The sequence below is a fragment of the Lissotriton helveticus genome, chromosome 3_1, assembly GCF_964261635.1.
Source record: "Lissotriton helveticus chromosome 3_1, aLisHel1.1, whole genome shotgun sequence".
NCBI lineage: Eukaryota > Metazoa > Chordata > Amphibia > Caudata > Salamandridae > Lissotriton > Lissotriton helveticus.
Window position 1 is genome coordinate 1204295118 of NC_136061.1, and position 22138 is coordinate 1204317255.

At 47.4% G+C, this 22138-nt stretch overlaps 1 protein-coding gene and 1 long non-coding RNA gene across 2 annotated transcripts; both read right to left on the reverse strand.

Moving 5' to 3' along the window:
• Window positions 1-1663: 1663 nt before the first annotated feature.
• Window positions 1664-21826, reverse strand: APOC3 (apolipoprotein C3). Its single transcript, XM_078681854.1, has 4 exons — window positions 21703-21826; window positions 20466-20547; window positions 11785-11917; window positions 1664-2008 (listed from the first exon to the last, which is right to left on the reverse strand). The coding sequence occupies exons 2-4, from the start codon at window positions 20521-20523 to the stop codon at window positions 1915-1917; spliced, it is 285 nt and encodes a 94-aa protein (XP_078537980.1). The 5' UTR covers window positions 20524-20547; window positions 21703-21826; the 3' UTR covers window positions 1664-1914.
• LOC144823389 (uncharacterized) lies at window positions 6855-11275 on the reverse strand. Its single transcript, XR_013608783.1, has 3 exons — window positions 11089-11275; window positions 8446-10926; window positions 6855-8392 (listed from the first exon to the last, which is right to left on the reverse strand). It is a non-coding gene; the product is annotated as an uncharacterized LOC144823389 (long non-coding RNA).
• Window positions 21827-22138: the final 312 nt, after the last annotated feature.

Here is a 22138-nt window from a genome sequence, read left to right on the forward strand (position 1 = left end):
GTCTTCGATGCACTGTATACAGAAGCTGCTATTTTAAATAGTGAAATAATTGAGGCCTCTCTCCTCTGTGAAGTGTATGCCCCTAGGCACAAGCATCCTCCACCTGAGAGAGTCTTACGGCCATCCGTGGCACTCAAGGCGGCAGTCGATTGGGGTTGGGTGTGTGGGTAACTCCTGGGCTGATATGTCCCTAGCCACCCGTGGATTTCCTGAGGGTGCCCTAAATGTTGCTGTTACTACCAATAGCTCTATTAAATACCAGTATTCAAACGCTGGACCCTGCTGAGATCTCCTTTAACAAAGTCTGAGCCTCGTCAAGGTCTGACAACATAAAGAACTTTCCTTTGACTAAAACCCTCAGTTTAGACTGCTGGGCAATTGATGCCTGCACACTCTGAGCTTTACACAGATGTAAGATTCTAACAAATTATTTTCTCCTGCGTGCAGCCACAGCAGTCATGTCAGAGAATATGCTGCACTTATTCGTCTCATTCACAAAGAACTGTCTCTGCTGGATATCTTTGGTCAAAATCCTTTCCTTTATTCGGAAATCACCAGCACTTCACTATACAGCTACTGCACTTCTAATGGTACAGTCCTAGCAGCCTTCTGCAGAAGGTTGACATTTAGGGCCAAAATGATCAAAGTTCTGCTTGGCCTTGCGCCACACAAGCAGGGCTGGACTGGGAACCCAAAGCAGCCCTGGTAATTTTTTCGGGCCTGTCTCTGAGGAAGCACTGCCTGGCCCTGGGAGACTGAAAACTATTGCTTGCTGCTTTTGTTACAGGGAGGGGGCGATATTTCAGCACCACTGCAAAACCGGCCCCGTGTAACAAAACTGAACCCCACCCACCCTGCCTCCTGGAGAAACGCCTATTGCACGGTACGGCCATTCCGGCCCTGCCCACAAGGTAGCGCAAGGGTGACTAAAAACTCAGATGAGATTTACCCAAGCCGCGCAAGGCACCTTGTGTGGGCCTGTGTGGCTTGGTAAATCTTGAGTAACGCATGGCAACGCAAGTTGATGCCTATGTCCACACTCTATGCGGTGGGGACAATACATTGTTGAAGTACACTTAGAAAGAGGAATATGCCTCTAAGTATTGTTTTTGTGCAGGAAGGTATCCTTTACTGCACAAAAACAGTCTTGCCTGTAACACAAGCACCCCTGCGCCATGGCTCAAGGATGCCTGCGTTGGCCTAGGCTGCTGATTGTGAATCAGAGCAGAGGACAGGAAGGTGACATATCTTAATAGATATGACGCTTCCCTCTCCCTTTCAAGGAGCACAGAGAGCAAGTTGTTTTGATGTGTTGCGCTGTGTGAAAGAATGATAAATCTGCCCGTGCATCTGTACCCTCTTTGAGGCGCTTTTAGATCATTTTGCTAATTAACTCGGAAATCTGTGGCTAACAAAAGTCTCATCGTGTGCTGATTTTTTCCCCTGGGAGTGGGTAAGTTTAAAGGGGTGTATCGGTTGCCACTGCCATTCCCTGACGACGAATCTCGTGATTCGCAGGGTGAAGGGAAGTGTCTGCGTTAGTGGGTCCCAAGGACTTGCCATCAATGCCATGACCTGTGGAATTCTTCAACCCTTAAGCCTTAAAACACCAGCTGTCGCAGATAGCTCGCTACAAGTCTTGTCTAAATGAACAAAGAGCGAAGTCATTTACGTTTTTATTGAAAGTAAATTGACAACATTTGTAAAAAGAGTTCTCTTTTTTTTTTTTTTTTAGAAAATTGATCGATTCACATAGAAACTGACTGTAGCACAGGGGGACGTATTCAGAGGAAAGTCAAAAACATAAGCCATGACGAGAAAGCAAAGCTGGTTGACGTGCTCTGTGACGACATAAGTCGCAGGCCAAGATATACACAGGCACTCAGTTGTCACAGGCTAGGAGGAGAAGGGTCACTAGGCGGTAAGTGCTTCCCATTGGTCTTGAACCTTATCCACCACGGCGTCGTAGGCAGTCCGGACGAAACCTGCTCCTGTGTCGTACCAGCTCCTGTATGGCAGAGGGAGAACAATAAAAGCAGTCAGGCCCAGTTTGTGACAATGTTTGTTGTACCTGGTGCTTTGTTTGTGTGCGTGTGTGCCAGAAGACAGCTTAGCAGTCTAATTCTGATGTACAGTGGTAGGCCATGGCTGATATGGGAACCATGGGCCCTCATTAGTTTGTTGACAATAATTGTGACACTGTCACAGTGGCATGTTAAAGGCTATGGCATGACCCCGTGTCATACGAAAAATACAGTTTGCAGTGCTAGACATTAATTTGGAGCTGTAAGACTGGCAATGTGTTCCAGGGGGCATTGAGCCTTCTATCTACCACAGAATATATTATTGATACCAGACTAATTTCCATGCTACATAGAGAGTGGTTGGGTGTGTTACTCCACTGACACAACCGAACATTTAATTGGGGTGTGTAATCTCTCATGATTGAGGACCACGGCCAGAGAACTCAATGGAACAATCATTTGCAATGCAATAGGTCTCACATTTATGCAATACGTATTGCATTGCAAATGGTAGACATCACGGACAACGGGAGGGAGGGAGAAAGCACGGACAGTGGGGGAAGAAGGCACAGACAACGGGAGGGTGGGAGGGGGCGAGAAGGCACAGACAACTGGAGGGTGGTGGGAGAAGGTACGGACAACGGGAGAGAGGCAGGGCCGGACTGGGAACCAAAACTTGCCCTGGCAAAGAGCTCAGCCGGCCCCCCCTGGGAGCGGCCGAGCTGTTTGCCAGTGCCGGTTTCGGCCGATTTTGTTACAGGGGCCGATTTTGCAGCCAAGCTGCAAAAACAGCTCTGTAACAAAAACGGCCCACAGGCCCCCACCCTAGAGGCCCACCGGGGAAACACCCGGTGCCCGCTACGGCCAGTCCAGCCCTGGAGAGAGGGTGGGGGAAAATAATACAAGACAACAGGGGGGGGTGGAGAAGGCATGCCTGCAGTAGCAGAACCTCATTAATGAAAATAGTGCTCACAGTCTAAATAACACGTACCATGTAACAACCGAAGTAAAGGGGCCAGTTGCCATGGGAGGTGACAAATGAAGAGTAGGCAGTACTAAGGAGGGACTACCAAGTCTATTGACGAATCAGAAGTCAGCATTTAGGACGGACAATGACACAAGCCAATGGCAAATATGGGCGGCGAGTGGAAGGGGCTTCTAGTTCCTACTCCTCTACAAAAAGTCTTGCAGAGCAGTGCATGTGTGCTGGCTCTAGGCTCGACCTAAAAAGGGAAGGCTTCAAGGAGCATAACAGAGGTCCACAAATTACTGAAGCCACACCCGATCCAGTGTCCACCTGGCATGGATGCAGGGTGCCCCCAGCAAGTACTTGGATAGGGTACTGAGCGCTCGGCTTTGGTTTACATGTGCTCAGTCCCCGCTTGACTAGTGGTGTCAAGTTAGCACCCAAAAATAGGCTGCAGAATAATTCCAGAAACTTGTCAAACCCAAACGTAATTTATAACAAAAAAATCTTCTGCTAACAAAATGTATAGACTTCTCTACTATCTGACAACCAGCATTATAAAAATATACAAAAATTCCTCTAAAACAATAATTTGTCGGGGTGTTATGGTTTTGATTAAAAACCTACAATTCACTCAAATTCCCCTCATATAAGTAGCAGCACAGCCATAACTACTGTAACAATTCACTGGGTATGACATCGCACATGACATTATGACTTTGCTGGTGCCATCAAGTGCAATTTCATAGGAGACATGGCGTATTGTATCATGGAAGATGCAAATGATTGACCTTCTTCAGATATGTGTCAGGTCAGGGAAAATCCTGTCTTGTCCCAGCGGGTCATCTCTGTGTGGACCACTTGGTGCTGGCAGTGGCACTGAAGCCTTTCAACTACGTTTAATGTGTTGAGTTCTAAATGTTGCTTGTGAGCATTACTGATATACTTTCTACTGGGACTTCCACAGGATGACAGTGGAATCGCAAATGAACACTTAAACTGTCTGGCTAGGAAATACAAGCATTTGCAATGCAATAGGTCTCGCATTTACGAGAGTTTAAGCTATTGTCATTTACAATGGCAACCGCTCAAACTCTTGTAAATTCGAAACCTATTTCACTTCAAAGAAGCTGCCTCATTGTCCAGGGCTGCTTGAAAGTAAAAGCACGCATGGCAAAGAAAGCACATCATGCCTGCAGTAGGAGAAACCCATAAAAAAGAGTGCTTACAAACTAAATACGACGTACAGTGTCGCAACAGAAGTAAAAGGGACAGTCGCCATGGGAGGTTACAAATACAGACAAGGGCGTACCAAGGATGAACTAACAAGCCTGATAAAGACTCGCAAGCAAGCGTTTAAGAACGATAATGACACAATCCAATGACAAGTATGTGCGGAGAGACTCCACAACTCCATGCCACCCAGAAGCGCATGCGCTGCCCTGGCTCGTCATAAAAAAGGGCACTAGATCCCCCACACTTCCTTTTCAGTCATATTCAAATATATAAATAGTATGGTGATGGGTAGGTATTACCTAAACCCTTCTTTGCAATCCTATAAATAATCAAATAAGAATACAAGGGAAGGCGAAGTGTTGGAAACCAAGGGGGTCATTAGTATGGCGGGCGGATCGTCAACGCCCATATGGCGGTCGCAATCTGCCTGCCATTTTCCACTGCCCGCCTACCATTTCCCCCCGCCATATTACGATGGCGGAGGGGACCCCGGTGGACGAAAAGACCATCCGCCGGTTTTCCGGAGGTCGGATATGCGACCGGGCGGAAAAGGGCTACAATATGGTGGCGGTGTCTGCAAGACACCGCCATCCATATCAGGATGCCCAGCGGTGCAGGGCTTTCCATGGCGGAGACCCCGCCATGGAAAGTGAGGCGAAGTTTACTTTTGGGGGTCCGTTGCGGCACCAGAGGAGTTAGAGGGGGTGTGGGGGATGCACTTGGGGGGTACCCATGGTACCCCCCTCCATTTGCAAGCAGAAGGTGGCAGGCACCGCGCGGTGCCTTCCACGTTGTACCTGCAAATGCACAACATGCATATTGAGCATTGCGGCTGGTGCTCTACTGACGGCACCGCCCGCCACAATGCATTATATGCAGGATGTGACTGCCAGGGTGGCAATCGCATCCTAATTTGCACAGCGGGACCTCCGCAACCCTGGCGGGCGGTCTTGTATACCGTTACAGTGGCGGGCATCCTAATGAGCCCCCAAGACTTTTAGTTGAGTAATGTTAATTTGAGTCCACCCTGGTATTCTTCATGTTGTCCATTTTATATATGTGTCCGTGAGTGTATGCCCACGAGCGTGTGTCTATGTTTTAGTATCAAATGTGGAAAACCACAAAAAATCACAAGTTATGTTTAAGAAAGCACACAACACGCCATACCTTAAGGTCAGTCACCATGAACAAAAGACTTAACTGGAGAACAACCTCATGGCGGTCGACCATGAGTTATGTTGTGTGCAGTTCATTGTCCCTGCCCCATGATGGAATAGCACAAAACTGGACATACCAATCAGAGAACAAACCTTCCAAGCTTCTGTGTGATGATTTGTTACACAGTGTCAATGTTGTTAGAAAATGAACACTTTTTTTGCCCCATCCCCCCCCTTTTTTCACTGGTTGATCAGCACAAATTTAAAAATAGTAAAAGAAAGTTAAGTGTGCTAGTTCCTGCCAAATTTCATGCAATTCCCCAAAAAAGTGTCAGTTATTAATGAATCAAAAATATTTTTGCCCCCTCTCTTAAAATTTGACTCTCCACCTGTTCCCCATTGGATCTTCATGACCATTGAAACGTGCACTGGGTACTGCTTGCTCGCTACTTGGCACAATTGACACAGATTGATCAAACAGCACCAAATTTACAAGCAAGTGAAAAATGTATTGAACCTCCCCTTTATGGATTGGCACAACATTTAACATACAAATAGAAAACGAATCCTTCTTTGCTTCTGCCAAATTGTGGCGATTCATCACACCGTGCCAGATTTATTGGCAAATGAATACTTTTTTATTCCCCCTTTAAAACTCCTGCCCACTCCAGGTGATCTGTGTCATGTTCTGGTTGTGCGCCGGGATGTACACCATACACAGGACGCATGTTAGTCTCACGTTTCTTTATTTACATCTTTCATTACTGTTGGGTAGCACCTCGTGCAGCTGCTGGACAGCACATCCGTCCCCGTCCATGTCCTTGTCGTTGTCCGTTCCCCTTCCAGTCTCGTCACCGGATCTGGTGTCCGGTGACTTGGTCACTCTGCCTGAGGACCCACAGGGTCCTATTGCCCTACTGTTCGTCGCCCACACTGTCGGGTCACGACACCTCCCCCCTTGTTGCAAACAAATGTTCGTGACACATTTACCATAGTCCTCATTCACAGTTATATTGATGGGGGTGAGCGAGCAAGAGAGAGAGAGAGTACTTGTCATTCTACATTTCTTCAATGAGTCTCTGTTGTTTACTGCATGTTCTTCGTGAATCTAGTGTCTCCATCGCTTCCTTGTCCTCTATCTTCCACCGTCCATGTGGCTGCAGTTGTCGCTGCCATTTCTTCTTTCTCCGCCTTCTTTGTCCTTGAAATGCTATCTGTTTCTTGTTATTCGTTGTTGGTCGTAGGCAGCCGTTGTCATCGATCCTTTCACTTTCGTCACCGCCAGTGACTCTTTGGAGAACTTGTTGTCTTATTATCAATCTTCTTTCTGTCTCAACACCTTTGGTCCTGGCCATGCGGTGCCTCTTGCCTTTGTTTCCTTGGTGGCGCCTGTCCGCTCTGCCTATTGTATGTCTTTGCGCCAAAGTCCTCTCGTGTTACTCTTTTTTACCCATTTTGTTTCCTTTGTCCTTGTGTCTTTCCTTTTGTTTTCTTTTCTTTTATGTTCTCCTTTTCTCTCTTCTGTTTCTCTGAGTGGTCTTTGTCCCTCTTTTCTTTATTGTTTCTCTTTTCTGTCCTTTGTTTAGCCTTATCTCTGGCTTTCCTTTATCTTTACTTCTTTCTTATTTGTCCTTCTTTCTTTTCTTTATTTCTACTTGTTTGGCCTCTTCTGGGTCCTTCTTTCTTTTCTTTATTTCTACTTGTTTGGCCTCTTCTGGGCTTTCCTAGTCTTGTCTTCTTTATTTCCTTGTTTTCTTATATTTGCGTCTTTCCTGCGACTTATTTCTTATGTTTGTGTCTTTCCTTTTGTTTTCTTTTCTTCTCTTTCTCTTTTCTTCTTTTCTTTATTTCTACTTGTTTGGCCTCTTCTGGGTCCTTCTTTCTTTTCTTTGTTTCTACTTGTTTGGCCTCTTCTGTGCTTTCCTAGTCTTTTCTTCTTTATTTCCTTGTTTTCTTATATTTGCGTCTTTACTGCGACTTATTTGTTATGTTTGTGTCTTTCCTTTCCTTTTGTTTTGTTTTCTTCTCTTTCTCTTTTCTTCTTTTCTTTATTTTCTTGTCACTTCTCCTTTGCTCTTTCTTTGTCCTTGTGCGATCTTTGTCCTTTTGTTTCTCTTTGTTGTTCTGCTTTGTTTCCTTTATTTTCCTTTCTTTTCTTTGTTGTTTCTCTTTTCTCGATTTGTCCTTTTGTTATTCTTTGGTTTTTTCTTTTCTTATTGCAGCATCATTTTCCTTTGCCTTATTGCTCTTTTTCCACTTGTGTGCTCTTTTGCGCTATATTTATCCTTTATTCTTCAATCAAAACATTTATTTTGCTTTGTTTCTCTTTTCAGACGTTTTCCGTGCTTATCTTCCTTTTCTGCTTTGTCTTCGTTTTCTTCCCGTCTTTTCTTCTTTATTCCTTATTATTGCTCGCGTTCTCCTTAATTCACCTTGTTTTATGTTATTCTTCTTCTTTGCGTAGCGTTAAAGGTTTACTTTGGCACTTGCCTTTGCTCGTGCTTGTTGTGTTTCAGACCTGCATTTGCTTGTGTTTGGTATTTCTGTTGCATTTGCCAATGCTTGTTTCTTTCTTCTGTTGCATTTACCAATGCTTGTTTGTTACAGCTGTTGTGTTTGCCAAGGCTTGTTTGTTACTTGCCAATGCTTGTTTGTTGCTTGTCAGTGCTTATTTGTTACTTCTATTGCTTTGCCAATGTTTGTTTGTTATTTCTGTTGCATTTGCCAATGCTTGTTTGTTCCTTCTGTTGCATTTACCAATGCTTGTTTGTTATTCCTGTTGCATTTACCACTGCTTGTTTGTTGCTTGTCAGTGCTTGTGTTACTTCTATTGCTTTGCCAATGTTTGTTTGTTATTTCTGTTGCATTTGCCAATGCTTGTTTGTTACTCCTGTTGCATTTACCAATGCTTGTTTGTTACAGCTGTTGTATTTGCCAATGTTTGTTTGTTACTTGCCAATGCTTGTTTGTTGCTTGTCAGTGCTTACTTGCTGTTTCAGGCTCTTTGCCTGACTTCAAAATGGCCGCCGATGATCCCTCGCAGGGGATTGGTCAATATTGCCTGACTTCAAGATGGCCGCCGGGAATCTCGTTTTCAGCGAGATTTCGGTCGTTTCTGCTCGTTTCTTCGGCGGGGGGGGCCAGTTAGGCGGCGATTTCACTCACCGGAGCCGTGGTCCACCGCTTGAGTCACCAATCAAGGTAGGGCAATTTCCTTCACTTCTGCCGCCGAGGTGGGCACTCGGTAGGCGTTTTCTTTGGCCACACGCTTTGGCCGCCGAGGTGGGCACTCGGTAGGCACTTTGTTTAACGATATTCCGCCGCCGAGGTGGGCACTCGGTGGGCGTTTTCCGCAGCGCACTCGAGCCTCCAGACGTGGGGCGAGCTCCGGGCCAGTCGGTCGCCGGTTGCTGCTGTGGCTGTCCACACGCTTGGGGTTTCTTTCATCCCTCCTTCGTCGCCAGTTGTCGTGTTCTGGTTGTGCACCGGGATGTACACCATACACAGGACGCATGTTAGTCTCACGTTTCTTTATTTACATCTTTCATTACTGTTGGGTAGCACCTCGTGCAGCTGCTGGACAGCACATCCGTCCCCGTCCATGTCCTTGTCGTTGTCCGTTCCCCTTCCTGTCTCGTCACCGGATCTGGTGTCCGGTGACTTGGTCACTCTGCCTGAGGACCCACAGGGTCCTAATGCCCTACTGTTCGTCGCCCACACTGTCGGGTCACGACAATTTGCACAAACGTAATAATATTAAAAGAAGGTTAATCGTTTGAAGTCCTTGTCAAATGTCGTAGTTCCATCAAACGATGCCAAAGTTATTAGTAAATCAAAACTATTTGTGGTCCTCCCAACTTTAACTTTGCCCCCCCGTTGGATCTTTATAAAACTTGATAATAGTGCCCACACATGCGAGAAATGCCAATTACTCAATGACTGTTGTTTCTGCAGAGACAAAGTGGTTTAGGTCGGGCTCAAGTCGGAGAGGAATGTGATGCGTGTACGGAGTATCCGCATTATTATTAGATGAGGGACCACGGCATTTTTAGACGAGGAACACCGGAGTGTTTTTAGATGATGGATTCCGTCCCTTTTAGCTTGAGGCCAGGAAATGCTAAGAGGTGCGTGAACTGTCATATGCCCCACCACCATTCTGCTTGCATTTTTCAAAAGTTGTAAGGCATTACATAGGCTATCAAAGTGACGTCAGTGTGCTTTCAACCCATAATCCCATAGACAGCATGCTCTTGTTGGCACAATGTCCCGGCAGGGAGTTATTTGTGAACTCCAGGCCACTGGATTCAAGCTAGCCTGGCTGATGAGGGGTGATGCCTCGAAACCGGTCCTAGGAGGCTTGTTTCCAGTCCAAGGCAGACTTGGCCTGGCAGTTCGGGCTAGACTGTTCCCATGCAGAGCAGGGTAAAAACTGATTTGTATATGGCTGGGTCGAATTGGAATGGCATGGGGAGCAAAAATATTATGGATTTAGGCCCAGATCTCTGTACTGGGGTGAATGTTTGAGATTGTGCAGCATTCTGTCCATGAATTGTTCTTTTTGTGGTTATTTGTTAACCTCATACGTCTCAGCTATTGCTCAACGCCTTAACTGCAGCAGTTTTTCCGCCGCGGTGCGGGCGTTCTATTAGGTGGGCAGGGCTCTGTCGGCACTCGCGAGGTAGTGCTCCCGTCGGCCGACGGGAGCATGCAAGGGCTTAATGAGGTGCAAATGTTAAGAAGAAAAGTATGGATTCATAATTGTATAGCACAAACCTAGATAGGGAGCTGCATATTATGTGGATGGTTGGAAAACTTGGATGTGTATATCAAGTAGGAATTACATTTAACACAATCGCATTTTTTGGCATCAAAATTTCAAAAATGAAATCATCTTTGCAAAATCACATGATAGTAAGTCATGAATAGAGGCTGATTCGAACCTGGTCCACAGATTGGCAGCTTTAGCCATTAGGCCACATCTCCTGCATTCAAAGCAAGTGACTACCGCATTAAAAAATAGTCATCAAGCACATTTTTTACACTGTAAATCCAGTTACATATCTAATTACTGTGTACCACACTTTTTACAAATGTCACTTTCTGCCATTTTTAACCCCCATCTTACATTAATGCATGACAATCATATACGTAGTTTATAGAAGAAAAATGCATTATTAATGTGGTTTTCACATTTCTTTGTCAATCCATTAATGTGTTGTTTTTGTAAAGCACACATGCAGTCAGGAGGCCATCTCAGATTGCAAAGCACATGTGCCACATCACATTTTTAATGCAACTCGAATTGTTGCTTTTAAGGTCATCTATCTTAACCGATACAAAAGTCGTTAGACCCAAGTGTATCAGGCAATGTAAAGAGTGCACAGCTTCTTAATGAATGTCTATATTTTTCAATTTATAATTGTACATCGAGTATTTAGGTTTTGTCCGTTTTTTCAAACTCTGCAACTAATGAAATGTTTGAAAATACAGAGGCTATGGTCTAAAAATGGAATCACTTAATGTCTAAGGGCCAAACGATCAACTGTTTTTAGCGGTCGCAAACTGGAAGTCTGGCTTATGTACAAACCCTATTTTGCGAGTCGGTAACCAATTACTGACTCGCAAAATAGGGTTTGTGACTCGCTATTAGGAAGGGGCGTGCCAAGGCCATCCCTTCCTAATAGCGAGTCCAAATGGTATGTACCATTGTTTTGCGACTGCATTTGCGCTTGCAAAACACTCGCAGTTCACCACCTACTTCACGTAGGTGGTAAGCCACTCACATGCGGGATGGGGTCCCTAAGGGATCCCTTCCCCTTTGTGAATGGGTGCAAACCTGCCCTTAAAAAATGAAACCGAAATGTTTAGTTTTTCTTTTTTAAATGCCTCCCGTTTTCCTACATTTAACAAAAAAAACCTGCTTTATTACAGAAGCAGTAACAGGCATGCAACCATCCCTGGGAGTGCTAGCCATTCCTAATAGGGTCCTAAGTAGCACCTGCCTCATGAATATTAATGAGTCATGCAATTTGCGACCCCATTAGGAATCGCTAACAGTGTCTGAGACCCTGTTGTAAATTGCATTTTGCGAGTCGTAAAACGATGCAATTTGCGACTCGCAAAATGTAAGGGTCGTACATCTGGCCCTTAAACATTCACTCCTTTGCATTCACTGTCAAGCTGGAAAATAGTTAAGGTATGGTTAAGTACTTTTATATAATTTTTATGAACAGTAAATGCTTTTTTGGCTGTAAAGTAATCATGTTTGATTTTACATGAGGGACATTATAATGGTGTGTCTTCACTTTCTGTGACGTCACCTTGGATGTAGGGCTGAAGACTGGAAGGAATCATGATCCAGGAAGGTGCTATTATGAGGAAGCGGCCCGAGGGTACTTACAGTGCCTGTTGCCCCACAGTCGACTCTTTCACTTGGGTGACTGTGTCTGCGGCTTTGCTGAAGAGGTCGGCGGACATTCCCTGCAGCGTGTCGATGTACTTTTTGAAGTACGACTCTTCTGCCGAGCTCAGCTCTGCAACAAAACCAGTACGTTAATAATAGAGGACTTACCGCTTCCAAAGAGAGACTTACAGGTCAAGAAACCCGGGGCCCTTGGTCATGAAGGAAGTGACGTAGCAAGAGTGCCACAGGTTCTCATGCATGCAATCAACATGGGCTCCCCCCCAGGGCACAAGTCCTAAAAAAAGAAGTGGGGGGGACGCTGTCACCTTTCGTGACGTCACAACAGGAAGTGACGTAACGAAAAGTGGATTGCACAAGCGGGCTCATTGCCTCACCTCGCTCACACCTTAGATGCAATTGTTCCATGCTCGGTGCCTCATACTTGCTCTCAGCCCCAGGGTCACAGGGTCAGATACCACTGCCTGTTCTCTGTTGCGTTAGCTTACTCTGAAATCACTTTTAAAGCGCTTGGCCTCTCTAGGACGAGATCCGATCTCGTCCCAGAGAGGTCAAAGAGTGAAGCCCAGATGTTTGGCAGGGGGGGACGGTGTCCACCCCGTAAAATAAGTGGGGGATGCCGTCCACCCACGTGGTACCCCGACTCCAGCCCTGCTCCCCCTTCAAAAGTTTGGTAGTAAAAGACAAACATAAGTGGGCTCAAGAGGGTCTCTTGCACCCTGGGTGCTGGTGCCACTGCAGCTGCTGCACTGTTGTGAGGATGAGTGCCGGCCTCACGCTGCAGCATCAATGCGGGCTACACACGGGATAAACTGTGCTGGGCAAGCAGCTGTGGCCGGTAGTGGGAGTACCGGCCGGGCGGTGACGTGGGGAGGGGGAGGGGCAGGGTGGGGGCTAGTAATGTATGGAATCCGGACCTCAACAGGTAAGTAAACTTAAAAATAAATAAAACGAATTTCGTTGCGCGCACTGCATTGCATTTGGTGATGCAGTGTGCGCAACAAAATTAGTTTTATTTATTTTTATGTTTACTTACCTGTGAAGGTCCGGATTCCATACATTACTAGCCCCCACCCTGCCCCTCCCCCTCCCCACGTCACCGCCCGGCCGGTACTCCCACTACCGGCCGCGGCTGTGGGCAAGTGACCCGGTCAGCAAACAGTCTTCCGCGGTGGTACCTGCGCCTGCAGCAGTGGCCGCCCATGGCCGGCAAACAGGTAATATGGCAGCTGATGTGACCAGCTCACCGACCAGGTGTGTACATTACTAACCTATGGAGACAGCGGAGGTGCACATGGTAGTGACAATCCTTGCTACACACACAGCTCTGCCAGTGCTCCTCAATCCTGCCTGGTAGAGTAAATAGCAATCCAGTATCGAGAACCACACTCACCTCTGCAAGTGCACCTCAGTCACCTCCTTCGTTACTCCACCTACACCAGTGCTTTAAATGGAACTATAGAAGTGCAGATACTCACTATGTATAGAACTTGCTTTCTCCTTTGAAGTGCCGGCACTTCCCCATTAACTGTATTGCAGCAGTGCCGAGAAGTGCCGGTACTCTCCCTTTCAAATTAAAGAAGTGCAGGTTCTTTAAAGCACTGATTTACACCAGTACTGAAACCCACACATAGCTGTGCCAGCGCACCCCAACAGTCCCCAGGAATGAGTCGGGGTGGTTTCCCCAGTGATATTTATTTTTTTATTACTTCGGTTCCATTTAATTCACAAAAATGTTCAGCTTTTCTCTCCCAGCTCTGCCTTCCATAACCGCAGAAACATATCATTCTAAAACGCCCTTCAGCAACTTTCCACTGGTGTATAGAGGTGAGGGTTCCTTAATTAATGATTTAGTACATGCTCAAGGTTTGATGTGCTCTAGTTTCTGCCAGAACTGGGATATGAATGTAGCAGAAGCTCAAAGGAAGTAAGTAGAAACACTCACTTCCGGCCCCAAACCTAGCTTGAGCTCTTTCTACTATTTTATGAAACTTTTCTCTGCAATGTTTGGGGCTGCGTGGAAGGCATTTCTACGAGACCCAAACTCTAGCACAACACCCTGCACTGTGTTGTGATGTCGTTTGTTATCGTGATTCTAAAGTAAGAGTGTTGAGAATTCCAGGACTGCCAGTTGCGTCCTGACTGTTTAGGGGTGATCACGCTCGGCTGTGTGCTGCATTAAACTCAATTAATATACAGCAGCTCTGTATCAGTATTTAATCCCCATTACAAGATAAATTGGCGTTGAGGATGGGATTTAAAATTAAAAGTTGGGACGGCACACGACCCAGTTGATCAAAGGGGAGAGAAAGGATATACAATGTGTTTTTCCTCTAGCACACAACAAAATGTATATGTCTGTAAATGAACTGTGCTGACCATTAAATCAATACATTGGGTGAAGACATTTCCGCACATGATCGTTTGTGCACTGTATACTTTTATCAGTAAAACTGTATGTGAGTGCAAATGTAATGGTCATTTCAATTGAAAATGTGTTGTCTGTAAAGGCAGTGCACTACCACACCATGCATACGCCACGTTACCCCACCCAACTCCTTGCCACTGCACTCTACTCTGCACCACTCCACACTAAGCCACTCGGCGTCACTGCATTGTTATCTGCACCACTCACTTCTACACCTCTCTACTCTGCACCACTCCACTCGATGTGAATGCTCTCTACCCCACACCATTCTACTATGCACCACTGCACTCTTTGCCACTGCACTCTGCACCACTCCACGCCACACCACTCTATGCCACCCAACTATGTAACACTGCACTCTATGCCACTGCACTCTACGTCAATGCACTCTAATGTGTACCACTCCACTGTACGACAGTGCGCTCAATGCCCATACCCTCTATGCCACTCTAATCTACTATGCACCACTGCACTATACTTTGAAACAATCTACTCTGCGCCACCTCACTCGGCACCACTGCACTCAGAGTCACTCCACTCTACTCTACTCTGCACCACTCTACACTACTGCGCTTTACGCCAGTGCACTCTACACCTCTTTACTGAAAACCAATGCAATCTACACCAATCTACTCTGCACCACTGCACTCTACGCCACTATAGTCTAAGCCAATGTACTCTTCGCCACTGTATTCTGTCACTGCACTCTACGCCATCCTATTTCACTCATTTAAAAAAATGGGGTATACCCAGTTAAGGTCCTGGACCCGGGTGTAGAGTGATACAAAAGTCAGTGGTCCTAACCTGATTTCGATAAGATATGAATCATTAATCCTTTATGTTTTGATTTATTAATCGGCAGTTGAGCTAAAAAGAGAAATCACTCTGTGCCACTGCACTTTACGCTAATACACTCAACGCACTGCACTCTATAATATATTCTGGAACACTGCACTCTCTGCCACTCTACTTTCTGCTACTCTACTCTATGCCACTACACTCTATGCCAATCCACTATAAGCCACTCCAATCTACTCTGCATCAATGTACTCTACAGCACTCTGCTCTATACCACTCCACTCTACACAACTTCACACTGCTCTGAAACAATCTACTCTATGCCACTGCAGTCTACGCCACTCTATTCCACTCTGCGCCGCACCAGTCTACCCACTCCATGCCACTCTATTCTACACTATGCACTCTATGCCAGTGCACTCTACACCAATGCGCACTGTACCACTTTACTCAAAGCTAATAAACTCTACACCACTGCACTCTATGCCAATCTACTCTGCGCCGCTGCACCATATGCCACTATACTCTACTCTGCACCACTACACTCTACGTCACGCTACTCTACACCATTGCACTCTGTCACTTTACTCCACACCACTCTATGATACTGCACTCTAAACCAATGAACTCTACACTACTCTACACCACTGCACTCTACGACACCATACTCTGTAGCTCTGCACTCTATGCCACCAAACTCTATGCCACAGTACTCTATGCCACTCTACTCTGCACCACTTTACTCTATTCAATTTCACTCTACTATGCACCACTCTACTGCCCTTGACACCAATGCACTCTACGCAACTACACTCTACACCAATCTAATTCACTCTGCACCACGGTACTCTGACACTGTACTCTATGCCACTTCACTCTTTGCCTCTCTACTCTACTCTGGACCACTATAATCTATGAAAGTTCACTCTACCCCACTCTACTATGCACCACCCCACTCTTCACCACTGCACTCTACACCACTCCAATCTAGGCCATTTCACTCTGCACCACTCTACACTGCATCACTCCACTGTGCAACACTGAACTCTATGGAGAAGTGTTGCTCACTGGTTAGAGGAGGCAGACCCTGAAGCAGAGGTCAGACCGGGACCATTGTTCAATTCCCGACGCGGCAGGGTCTTGAGCCCAAATGTCCACGGACTCGATAATTCTCGCTTTGGTGCCTACTCGAATCACGGGTTCACACTCTGCAACTCTGGGCAATAGCTTGCTTAATCTCCACTACGGCCCCCCCGTGGCGGGATGCATGGCTTTCACCTTGGGGATGCCCAGTAGGGGCTATTTCACAGGGAAAAAGCCAGGACGGGTTCCCAAAGCAAGCGCCTTGAGACCTTGCGGTGGTAAGGCGCTATATAAGAACCTTTGACATTTGACATGCCAATGCATTCTACATCACTACTCAGTACCACTCCACTCTACATTTCCTCAATTTACTCTGAAACAATCTACACTATGCCACTGCACTCTATACCACTACACCCTACACCACTCTGCACCACTCCACTCTATGCCACCTCACTCTACGCTGCGCCACTCTACGCCACTGCACTCTATGCCATGCCACTCTACTCTAAACCACTGCACTCAATTCCAATTCACTCCACACCACTTTATTCAAAACCAATGCACCCTATGCCACTGCACGTATGCCAATTTATTTGCACCACTGCACTTTATGCCACTGTACTCTATAACATTCTACTTTATGCTACTGCACTTTACAGAACTGCATGCTACGTCACTGCATTCTACGACCCTCTATTATACTCTGCACCACTGAACTCTGTGTAACTGCTCTCTGCAACACTCTACTCTGCACCACTATACACCAGTGCACTCTATGCCACTTCACTCTACAACAATGTACTTTATGCCACTGCCCTCCATACCCTGCTCTTTATGCCACTGCACTCCACACTACTGCCCTCTATACCCTGCTCTTTATGCCACTGCACTCCACGCTACTGCCCTCTATGCCACTGCACTCTACGCCACTGCACTCTATCACTGCACTCTACTCCACTGCACTCTACTCGGCACCACTCTACTCTGTGCCAATGCACTTTACGCCACTCTACTCTGCATCACTCCACTCTATGCCACAGTACTCTACTCTGCATTACTCCACTCTACTCTGCACCACTCCACTCAATGCCTATTCACTCTATGTACTTTATTCTGCAACACTGCTCTCTCTGCCACTGAACTCTTCACCACTGTCTCACTCCACTCCACGGTATTCTACACCAATCCACTCTAAGCCACTCTAATCTGCTCTGCATTCTACCACACTGTATATCACTGCACTCTATGCTACTTCCCTCTTCTCTGAAACAATCGACTCTATACCACTGACGTCTACACAACTCTATTCCACTTTCCACCACTCCGCTCTCCACTACGCCACTCTATTGTACGTCGCTGCACTCTATGCCACTGCACACTACACCAATGCTCTCTACACTACTTTACTCAAAATGAATGCACTCTACACCACTGCACTCTATGCCAATCTACTCTGCACCACTGCACTGTAGGTCACTATACTTTGCCCCACACCATTGCACTCTGTCACTTTATTCTGCACCACTCTATCCCACTGCACTCTATACCACTGCACTCTATGACACTTCACTCTGCAGCACTGCATTATCTGACACTGCTCATCATGCTGCTCTACTAGATGCTAATCTACTCTGCACCACTTTACCCTGTGGTACTGTACTCTACTCTACACCACTCTACGTCACCCTACTGCACTCTAAGCCAACGCACTCTATGCCAGTACACTCCCCGCCACTCTAATCCACTATGCACCACTGCACTCTGTGATAGTGTACTCTATGCCACTTAATTCTATGCCTCTCTACTCTAATCTGCACCACTTTACCCCAGTGCACTCTTCCCAGCTCTACTATTCACCACTGCACTCTTCTGCACTGTACTCTACACCACTCCAGTCTCGGACACTCCACTCTGCGCCTCTCCACTCTGCAACACTGCATTCTATGCCACTACTCTATACCACTCCTCTCTTCCCTGTACCACTCCTGTCTGACCTGCACCACTCCACTCTGTGCCACTTCACTCTTCTCTACAACAATCTACTCTACACCACTGCACTCTATACTACTGCACTCTATGCCACTCTACTCCACTCTGCATCACTCCATTCTATGCCACTGCAATCAACACGGTGCTAATCTACGCCACTCTGCTATATGCCACTCGACTCTACGCCACAACTCAATGCTACTGCATTCTAACCTGCAACACTCCACTCTGCTCTAAAACAATCAACATTATGCCACTACTCTCTAACTCACTACACTCTACGCAACTCTACCCTGCGCCACGTTGTGCCTCTGCAGTCTGCGCTATACCACTGTATTCTAACCCACTGCACTCTATGCCAATGCACTATACATCACTTTACTCAAAACCAATGCACCCTATGCCACTGCACTTACACCAGCTACTTTTCACCACTGCACTTTATGCCACTATACTCTACAACATTCTACTCTATAACACTGCACTCTACACCACTGCACTCTACGCCACTGCACTCTACGCCACTGCATGCTGCACCACTCTACACCATTGCAATCTATGTCACTGCACTCTATGCCACTCTATTCTACTATACACCACTGTACTCTATGTCACCGCACTCTACACCACTCTACTCTGCACAACTCTTCGCACCTGCACTCTATGCCCCTGAACTCTTCGCCTCTGCACTCTACTCTGCATCACTCCACTCTTTGGCACTTTACTGGACTTTACACCACTGTACTCTACCCCACTACACTATACACCACACACTCTACACCACACATTCTACACCGCTACACTCTACACCACTACACTCTACACCACTACACTCTACACCACTCTGCACTACTCCACTCTACCCTGCTCCACTACACTCTATGCGACTTCACTCTACACCAATCTATTCCACTCTGAGCCACTCTACTCTGTGCCACTGCAATCTACTCTGCACCACTCTGCTCTATGCCACAGCATTCTACGTCACTGCACTCTATGCCAATGCACTCTACACTACTTTACTCAAAGCAATGCACTCTACACTACTTTACTCAAAGCAATGCACTCTACGCCAGTGCACTCTACGCCAATCTTCTCTGCACCACTGTACTTTACACCATTTCACTCTAGGCTACTATTCTCCACTCTACCACACTTCACTCCACAATACTCCACTCTATGATGCTCTACTCCATCAAACTTTGCTCCTCTGATACTCTACTCCACGCCACTCCACTCTACAGCACTCTACTCAATTCCATTCTATGACACTACTCCACTCTATGATGTTCTATGTAACTCCCTCTATGCCACTCCATGCCCCTTCACTCTATTCTATGACACAATATTCTACACTACTCCACTCTGACACTTTATGCTACTCCACTCTATGCTACTCTATGCTACTCCACTCTGTAACAATCTACCCAACTCTGCAACACTCCACTCTATGCAACACCCTCTATGCCACTTTACTCTGCTCTACACCACTTCAGAACACTCTATAACACTCCACTCTACAACACACTCTGAACTTTGACTTTATATTCTTGTCTACGCCACTCAACTCTGCGCCCCTTCCACTCTACGACACTCTACTCACTCCACAACATTGTACGTACTCCATGACACCCCACTTCACTCCTCTCCACGCCACTCAACTCTACTTTACGCCGCTCCATGACACTCTACACCACACCACAACACACCACTCTACTTTGCAGCCTTCCACTCCACACCACTAACTTCTAACCACGCTGAACAGCATCCACTCTGGTGTACAACATTGCTAGAACATAGTGGCAAAGCCAATAGCTCTTGCATAGGCGAGACCTATTGGCGTTGCCAGTGCTTGTTCTTGATGCAAATAGCTGCCCACGTCTCCTGGTAGACACACCTGCCCCGTGCTCTCGCCTCCTGGTGAACACTTCAGACCACAATCCTGATGCAATAAGGTGCCCGCGTCTCGTAGTGTAGACACATGACCCATACCTACGTCCTCTGGTGCACACGCCTGATCTCGTTTCCCGAGGCCAACAGCTGCGCACGTCTTCTGGTGCACACGCGTGCCCTGGACCACTACTACCCTGTGCCACGTCCACTGTTGCACACGTCTGCCATTGTGCCACATGCCACCTCTACTGGGGCACACACACTCACACACCTGGCCATATTTCCACACGCAAACAGCTGCTCACGTCTTCTAGTGCACACGCGTGCCCCGTGTCACTTCCACTCTTGCACACGCCTGCCCTGTGCCACCCCTTGTGGTGCACACACACCTGACCACATTTCTACATGCAAACAGCGCCACGCGAGCCTACTTTGAGCCCATAAGGGTAAACCGGAAACTTCTCACCTGTGAAGAGAGCCAGACAGAGCGCGAGCACCGCCGTCGTGAAGATCAGGCCTCTCATGGTGGCACCTTTCAGCGTCCTGTCCTGGGGGCCGAGAGAAGCCGACATGGGGTTAATGGGGGGCCGTAGCCCATCCCTGCACAAGCCTCCTCAGCTGAAACAGCTGCAGGCAGCGCAAAGGCCTCACATCACACCAACATGTCACACGAACTTCGGAGCCCACATGAAAACTTTTCCAATACCTCCGACTGCCCTTGTTTGCGTCTCACTTTGACTCAGGAGCTCTCTTCTCCACCTTCTCATATCTCCCTCACACCACCTCGCGTCCACTCACCTCACATTTCCTTTCCCCTTTTCATCACCGTCCCTTGTCTCCACCATCTCACCGCTTTTCCATGTTACACCATCCTATGCCTCCACTTACAGAATCTTTGAATGCGTCACCCCCTCATCAGTTACCTCCTGCCCCCTCTCCCTCCCTTAGCCCTATGTCTCGCTCCTTAGCTTTCCACAATCTCCCTCCAACCGTCCATTCTCACCCATATCACCACGTCTTCCTCTCAGCACCACCTCCTGTCGTGCTTACTGGTTACCTATGTCTCCCATTCCCACCACGTGCAGCCTGTGACCCCTTTTCACCTTATGTCCTACCCGACCCTCCCTCTCGATGATTCCACAGGATCCGTCTTTCTGTATAATGCACCGTCATGCCATCAGCCTCTCCACAGAAGGAACATATGCATAGTGCCTCCACAGTGGGGATATGCACACGACGGCGCATGTGATTAGCGCCTCCACAGAGAAGCACCTTGACAATATATATGTATAGTGCCGACACACATGAGGAGGGTACATGTGCATTGCGCCGCTATGAAAGGGGTCATTGAGAGTACGCATGCATAGAGCCCACGACAGAGGGGCATATGCATATAAGGGTGCATGCGTATGGCGTATCCACAGTGGGGCACATGCACATAGCGCCTCCATGGTAGTGCCAATATTCATTGAGCCTTCCAAGCGGAGGTCAGTGAGGCTACACACACGTTTATCCAGCGCCTGCCAGAGGGACTTATTGGAGCTACATATGCTTAGCGCCTACGTAGCGGGACACATTTGCGTTATAGGTGGGGAGCTGGGGGCCCACTGGCGCGCGCTGCTGCGCGTCACAGCGAGTAGCGGAAGCTGCCCTGTGTCCACCCACATCGCCACCCCTCCACCGTGGTCACCCCGCCTACGCACCTGGCAGTCCAGAGAGCACTTCGCTGGAGTGGTGTGATCCTGGGGTGAGCTGGCCCGCGGGAGGACGGTTTTATAGTACCCGCAGCAGTGCGGAGGGTGTCTGGCCAAAGGTCTTCAGGCTGGACCCGAGCGTTTATGGCCTTTGATTTGCTGACAGTTCTGCTCAGACTGCAAGGTCTGATGGGGCGGGATAGAGACACGCCAGGGCGGCTAGCCGTCCGAGGGGGAGGGAGGCCGCGTGGTCACGGCCTTTCAGACAGAGGGGCCTTGCCAAGGACAGAGGAGGGCCAGGATTACTAGGGGCAAAGATACTGTGCTATAGGTGACAGGGTAGAGTCGGGGAGTCTGCAGTGCTGTGGCCCTGAGGGTGCTGACAATCCCTATTTATCCCCGCAGGGTTGGTGGTGCTGGGTCCTTAATCCTACGGACACACAGG

Bases quoted from the DNA above. Each gene is read 5' to 3' on its own strand.
- APOC3 (XM_078681854.1), bottom strand. From the start codon at position 20,523: ATGAGAGGCCTGATCTTCACGACGGCGGTGCTCGCGCTCTGTCTGGCT. The intron at 11,918-20,465 runs GTGAGAAGTTTC...GTTTTGTTGCAG, and splicing joins CTGTCTGGCTCTCTTCACAG to AGCTGAGCTCGGCAGAAGAG. The intron at 2,009-11,784 runs GTAAGTACCCTC...TCTGCCATACAG, and splicing joins ACTGTGGGGCAACAGGCACT to GAGCTGGTACGACACAGGAG.